The 7,462-nt window shown below is 43.4% G+C and overlaps 2 protein-coding genes across 2 annotated transcripts in view; one reads left to right on the forward strand and one right to left on the reverse strand.

Annotated features, from left to right (window-relative positions):
* Nucleotides 1–3,244: 3,244 nt before the first annotated feature.
* On the forward strand, nt 3,245–5,613 carry LOC109534864 (lipase 1). The gene is made up of 6 exons (XM_019900642.2): nt 3,245–3,527; nt 3,579–3,892; nt 4,200–4,446; nt 4,879–5,022; nt 5,079–5,163; nt 5,217–5,613. The coding sequence occupies exons 1-6, from the start codon at nt 3,429–3,431 to the stop codon at nt 5,528–5,530; spliced, it is 1,203 nt and encodes a 400-aa protein (XP_019756201.2). The 5' UTR covers nt 3,245–3,428; the 3' UTR covers nt 5,531–5,613.
* A 1,096-nt stretch (nt 5,614–6,709) lies between these two features.
* The window catches only part of LOC125502850 (inward rectifier potassium channel 2-like), a gene marked incomplete in the record, with an annotated part of 2,037 nt that continues 1,284 nt past the window's right edge, over nt 6,710–7,462 (reverse strand). The window contains 1 exon segment of the mRNA XM_048662260.1: nt 6,710–7,378. Within this exon segment, the coding sequence (XP_048518217.1) occupies nt 6,772–7,378 (607 nt within the window).

Genomic DNA, 7,462 nt, shown 5'->3' on the forward strand with positions numbered 1-7,462 from the left:
CAAGAACGCTCATTTGTACATCATTCTGGACAGAAATAAATGGCCTTTTAGAAAGTGAACCATGGATGGGGAAATGTTGGCAGTTTTCTCAAAAAAGGTTTGAATTGAAGAAGTTTTAGATTTGCGTGGTTTTCTTTGAGTTGCAAAATCCACTTGAACATGACGCTGCTTTTTTCGAAGTTCAGGTGCATTTCCAAACCGGAGCAGTTTCCAGTTTCTCGATTATAAAAACGGAAGCTGAATGAAATATCGGCTTTTCGAAGCGACAGAGTTGAGCGATGTGTTTCTGCGAATAACAAGTCACGTATTAGAAATCGTTTTGTTGCCTTAAACCGGCGCATTTTGTCTCCCACGCCATAAATCCAGGCCGTTTTGTTTGCGAAACAAACAGCGAGCGATTTGCCGCGAAATAGATAGGCTTTAAACTGGTTTTTTCGGCTCTGGCAAAACGTGATGTCATTGGCTGTTTAACGCGATTTTCCCTCCTGTACAGCGATTGTTATCCAGGCCGGAATCCAACATGGATGGGTTGACGCGGGCAATGTAAACATGTGTAGTAAGTGTACCATTAGGGCGTAACGACAGCTAGTCCCATCCAGGCCGGAACCAAATTAAGCCAGCAAATGTAACTTCGCAGTCGTGCAAGGTAATGCCTGGCAACTTCCATTTCCGTATCTATTCCTCCACGTCAGCAACAAGTAATGACCAATTAGCATATAAATGAAACATTACGCCTGTATATCAGGTCCGGTTATTTCCGAGTTTAGTCGGGGGGGTCATTTTGCGTCCACGTCCCACTTGGACTATTGACCTGCAAGACACCAACAGAACAAGTCCTGACTCCATCTAGTCATTTTCTTTTTGGATTTTGATCGTTTTTCTAAAAAGTCCAATGGGATTTCGCACAGTGCTGGAAAAAGGCAGAGCCTCACGCAACCAAAGACATTAAGACGTTCCATGCGGTAGTTAGCGAACAATCAAACCCTGCAGATACGTAAGCCCTGATTTATCAAACTTGCGATACTTAGCACGTCGACGTAATGGATCCGGAATCCTGCAGGAATAATTTATAATCTTATTTCACTCGGATACAAAAGGAAACAATTTCGCCGTCTGATTTATGCGCGTCCTTTCGACGCTGCTTTTACAATAATAAGCATGTCGGGGATGATGGAGAATTATGTTTAATCTTATTATGAACGCAAGCACGCCTGGATTCGCCCACAACATGTGGATGGGTAAATGATTATTAGATTTTTGCTTTGTTTCAACAGGCCCAATGGTGCAAAAAATGTACCAATTTCTGGTCATATTCAAGCCCGTTGCCCGGGTAACCGACGGTTGTTGTCGCCGCTACTCGCCCAGGACCACGTTGGTTGCACCAAATTACTAATGTGGAAACACAGAAATAAAAGTTCCGTCCAGAATACTGGATATTTCGAGGTGATAAAAGCAAAATTTCTGGATAGGAAACGGTAAGTTTTCGAAAACACGAACTTAAATGGAAGATTCATCGGAGCGGGAATAAAAATGAAACGACGAAATCGGTCGTGTGTGCAGTATGACGGCGAGACGTTATCAGGACACGTAAAAGTGTCGAACAGAATCCGGAAATTTTCGAATGTTTAAGCAAAATACGTGCCTGAAGACTTCAATATTGTGCCCAGACAGAAGGATTTCCACTCGAAAGAATTACAGTGAATCCATTCGGGTCGAAGTGATTTTTCCCATTATTTTCCTGCAAGAAAACGGCCATTTTTCCTCGAACATCCATTCTATTGCTCTTCCTAATGGCTGGCCCAGTTATGAAGCAATACATTCTTGAAAGTACAACGCAATAACCGAAGCAACGTGCAAAAATCCAACGTAAAGCGCTCAAAATATCTATCAGCGACAAATATAAAAATAGCAGCAATCAGGAATTAAATGTGAAAATTAAACACTCACTAATTATAAATTGGTCATATTTACAGAGAGTTTAAGGTTTAGTCTAATTTAAACCGTACAAAACCACGGTGAATATTGGGTAGCAGGAACGAAAATTGCTGGAAAGATCAAGGCTCAAATGCCTTTATTGGATAGATTTCAACAAACCAAAATGCGTGTAAAAGGCCAAAAATTAGACTAACTTTTTCCGTTTAAAATTTCGAAATCGGTTGCAAAAAGTCAAAAATGTTGTCTTCCAAATTGGGGACGAATTTCCAGTTCACAAAAAAGGTTGCGCTTAAAGTGAAGCATTGGTGCAAGAAAGCTACTCGCGCAGCGTACACAAGGCTGGTTGCCATGGAAGTCATTGATGAATTCGCGAAATAAATGTCCTCGGACTGCCAGCACCAATGCTATTAAATAGTATTTCAGTTAAGAGGGCGTTTGTTTTTTTGGTTGATAAATGTGCAAAAATAGCCCAATATCCACCTGGGATAAGCACAGTTCGCACAATGCCTAATCCCATACGCTCTCCAAAAGCGAGTGAATTAAATCCAAATTTAATTATCCATAGTTTCCAGACAGTTGCATTACTCGCAAAACATATTCCTCTTAATTTTAATTTGTCACTACCGGATTAAATGAAAAGAGCAAAGTTTCGGGACTTGGAAGCTGCCGGGCTGCTGAAAGTTTAATTACAATAATCCAATTTGAAGTTCCATGTAGTCTAAATAGTCGAGTAGCTGCAGACTTAGGCATTTCGGAGACGGCTGGATCTAACTGGATTAGGGCCTTTTTGCGAAACTTTATACATGCAAAAATCGTATAAATTCGTCGGCTGTAAGCGATACGACCTGCAGCCCTCAAAACATTGCGGCTACGTGTTGGGTAATTGAAATCCAATTTCAATCCACCGAGTGCCTGGCAGGCTCGAAATAACAAATTTACAGCGGGCCCAATTTAATAGACGCTTGGAAAATGAACATTGAGCTGTTTAATGAGTTGAGCCGAAACCAGTCCGAAAATCATAGAGGCGTTAGGCTAGAAGGCAAATTTTGAGTTAAATGGGGATTTTTTTTAGTTCCACAACTCATGGTTTTTCCAGGATGGTGTTTGCTTTGGGACACTGTGTCTCCAGTTTGGCTCATCCAGACCTCCATGGAGCTATCAGGGATCAAAATCCATAGGCATTTTCCCATTTTTTGGGCTTTTTGTCCGTTTTTTAATCGGCTATCATTTGGTGTACGGCGCATCAAAATCGGTGACCTTTCTGTGCATGATATTCGGACACTCTGTATGCTAAAAATGTGTGTTTATATACCTTGGAAGCAGAGTGTGAAAATTTCGGTCAAACTGTCTTTTCACGGCCACCTGCAAGATAAGGCAAGTACACGAAATCGTTAAACTCATACTAAAAATTTGCTCGTGACTTTCAAAGGCTGTCGCTCGTGCCTATAAAAAGTCCTGCTGGTTTGGAACCGGCAGGAAACCCACTCGAAACCATGGTGGTACCAGAAGTTCTCACTTCGATTGTTCAATTGGTTGCTGTCCTCCTCAACAACCTCACAGGGGATTTATTTCATTTTCCCGAAAACACCGCTGTAAGTCAAGCTTTTCCTTCGCCCATCGCCTCTATGGATGAGGTTTTCCAGATCGACATCATCAAGGAGGCTGGATATCCAGTGGAAATCCACACAGTGACCACTGAGGATGGATATATTCTGAACATGCACCGGATTCCGCACAATGGGAAGGAAACAAGTGCGTCCAAAGGGCCGATCCTATTGGTTCATGGCCTGCTGCTCAGTTCAGCTGATTGGGTGGTAACCAGGGAAAAATCATTGGCGTTCGTGCTGAGCGAAGCCGGTTATGATGTTTGGTTAGGAAACAACCGGGGAAACACATACTCTAGAAGCCATCTTCGTTTGGACCCCGTCACTGATCGAAAGGAGTTCTTTGACTTCAGGTGAGTCTTACAGCTTTGAATTGAAAAATTTGGTTTTTCATCTTGGATTTTGTTGACTCAATTTTCCAAATTTTCCGCAATTTCCACTTAAACCCATCGATCCGATGAACTTGAGCTTGAAAAATGTAACGCACACAAGGGCAAGGCAAGCAAACATTCTTGGAACCGCAACAGGAAAAAATTATTTAATAATTGCATTTTAATTGCACGTTTTATGCGGTTTAATAATTATGAAGAAACAGTCGCTGCAATATCGAGGAAATTATTGGAAAGGCGCATTTCTTCACCGGTTTTCTTCCGGCTGCAGCTACCATGAAATGGGAAAGTTCGACCTGCCTGCCATGATCGACTACGTCCTGATGCAAACGCAAAAAACGAAAATTCCCTATGTGGGATTTTCCGAGGGAACCACCCAGTTCTGGGTGATGGCATCCGAACGGCCCGAGTACAACGAGAAAATCCTACTGGCCAATTTTTGGGCACCGGTCATCGAAATGGGCGGAGCCACCAGCATTCCCTTCAATCTATTGGCCATCGTTTATCCAATCGAAAAGGTACACGTCCAACTTTTTATCATACTGTCCGCCCGAAAATTGCCAACAGAGACTCGATAAAATTAACTAGTTTTGATGACTAGGTTTTTAATGAAGGGATTCAATTGACTTCAAAAAAATTGTTGAACTTCCCTTAGCTGAAAACCGATATGTTTAAGCTGTGAAGGTGGCAACTTCGAACGCAGCTACGCGCGGGCTGTCTGGCCGCCCCATGGACGCCTGTGCGTGCGAGCGAGAAAACCGATGCCAGTTGCGTCTCTGAATGCCAATCGAGTTTTACTTAAATAAAATCGAGTCAATTATATAACACACTGGGTGGAATCAAAGAATGGGCCTTTTTGCATTGAAGTGTGTAGTTTTTGGTCTTTTCCAAGCCTTCAAAGGAACATTTGGCCAAATGTGACAACTTTTGCATTATGTATGGTGTTCTAGATAGCGTTGCTGACAAACTTGTACGAACTGTTTCCGCACGCCACTGTTTCAAACAAGTTCAGAGCACTGTGCTTACTGGATGACAAACTTTGCTCAGAACTGTTCAGTTTGATTGGATCGTCCAATGAGCGAATGCCCAACAAGGTCTCACAGTTTCGTGGCAGTGAAACTGAACTTTGTTAATTTTTGGGCTGTTTCAGGCCTGGAAGGCGAAAATCTTGGAAAACTTTCCAGCTGGCATGTCGTTGAAGCAACTCTACCACTATGTGCAAGGAGTTCGCTCCAGTGAGTCTCTCCCATCTTCTGCTGAACTTTGGATAGAACTTTCCGACTTTCAGAGGTTTTTCGGCCGTTTGACTACGGCGAAGACATCAATATGGAGGTTTATGGCAAACCCGAACCTGATCCATACGACTTCAGTAGGTTCACAGCTCCAGTGGTGCTCTACTATGGAGATGCGGATATCTATGTGAACAATGCGAGGCTTCTGGAGCTAGCGGCGCCCCAGATGAAGAATGTGACCGAATTTCGGGTTCCATATTTGGATTTCAACCATCTGGATTTTATGTATGGCATCAACATCGACAGGCTGACTGAGGAAACTTTGAAAAATATTGACGCTGCTGTTGGATTCAGTGGCGGAAATATTTAGCTCTGGATAGTCTGGAACTTGTCTGGTGCCAAACTTTTACTGCCTGGATTTTTTGTTAATATAACTTAGTGCTATTGGGCGTAGATGGTGTTTTTATTTCGGCCAGTAATGCGATAAACACCACATTTTTCTGTATTTTGGGCGGGTTGGTTGCTAATTGACTGAGAACATTGCGGGAACTTATGATTACCTACTAAGCGGGGTAAGCAAGCTGACAGAGGAAACTGTACCTGCAGGTCTTGATAATGAACTGATAGATTTACAGAAAAATTTCTCTCATCCCCCTGAAGCACTCAAATCCTTGCCTGGATTTTCATACTTGTATGTCATACTTGTTCTTCGGTCTGTTGAAAACGCGCCAAATTTTAGTTGGGAAGCACAAGAAATTTTACTAGTTTTAACGACTTTGCGACGAAGCGAAGTGATTCCAATTTGATGTAATTGTTTTTTTTTTTCAATCTTTGCGCAGCTGAAAAGTTATATATTTTAAGCCGTGAAGGTATCAAGTTCGAACGTAGCTACGCGCCAGCCATGATGCCGCTCCTATAGACTCCCATGGGTGCGAAAGAGAAAACCGATGTCAGCCACGTGCCTGAATGGGGAGTGCATCGAGTTGATTTTGAGTAAAGAATTATAATCAATTAACCATTTTGGCGTTTTCAACGTTTCACTAGCTAGTTTTAGTTTGACTGTTCAAAACTGTTCAACAATTTAAACAATTAGGCATTTATTCGGCGGCCTTCAGAATTACCTACAAAAACGTGTGTTTACATTTTCGACCAGAAATCCGAATAACTGGACGTTCGACTGTTTTTTTACTTTTTGAAGGTGCTTGGTAATTAGGTTTGCCATCAAAATAATTAGAAAAACAGCGCGACCGCTCGTTGAAAATGATGCAAAAAATTAAAGGTACTAAAATGCAAAAATGCCAAAACACCAGCCAACTGATATAAAAGGCCTGGATGTTCATCAAAATGGGAGGAAATCCGCGCAGCACCATGGTGGTACCTCAATAAACTTCACTTTCCTTAAATGACCACCCTAAGTTTAACGTTTCCTTAACCAACTACCTTTCTGGATGAGGTTTGCCTTATGAAGATTTCGATCATCTGGACTTCCTTTATGGGACCGACATCGGCAAGCTAACAGAAGAAACTTTGCAGAACATAAACAACCCCGTCGCCTAGAACGCAACTGTATTGATAAAACAGCTCCAGGGAAAGGAAAAGAGAGATTCGTCCTTAAAAGGCAGTTTCTTCATAGCTCTTGGTCTTGCCGCCTCCTTCCTTCACATAGCGCTGAATACTGGCCAGAAAGTCCTTGGCGGTGCCGCTCAAGGTCCGCGGCCGAGGCTCCGATGAACTCTTCAACTCCCTCCTCTGCAGATCCTCGAGGCTCAGATCCATAAACGTTCCCTCTTCTTCAGCCGATGAGTCCTCATCATCAGAGGCAGGGTTCCGGTGCACGTCCGCCACTGTTTCCAGCTCCTCCAGCTCGTTGATATCATGCGACTTGCGGAAGTAAATGGGGCTGTTTATTGAGGGGCTGTGAGTGGCGGGGCTCGTGTACTTGGAGCTGCTTCCGCTCTCACTGTAGGGCCTCCTCTGATAGACCAGATCTTCGTAAACTTCGTCGAGGCGCTGAGCGCTGCATAGCGGAATCCCCACTTCCACGCTTCGATTGAAGCGTTTGTGGTCGACTATGTAACGCCGCTGAACGGGGTCCCACCGGACGCAAGGCGAAAACATGTGCCCCCACTTGATTTCCCTGCTCAGGTAGGATGTGGTGGTCCTGGACATGTAGGAGGTGACCAGACACTCCCCTTCCAGAACTACGATGACTTCGAACCTGCAACCAATCAATGTGGCTTGAACAGTTCGCAAGTTCAAAAGTGCAGATCAGGGGCGGATCCAGCTTTAAAGTCAGGGGGGG

The sequence above is a fragment of the Dendroctonus ponderosae genome, unplaced genomic scaffold (genome assembly GCF_020466585.1).
Source record: "Dendroctonus ponderosae isolate FM_Combo_2020 unplaced genomic scaffold, Dpon_F_20191213v2 Dpon_F_20191213_10, whole genome shotgun sequence".
NCBI lineage: Eukaryota > Metazoa > Arthropoda > Insecta > Coleoptera > Curculionidae > Dendroctonus > Dendroctonus ponderosae.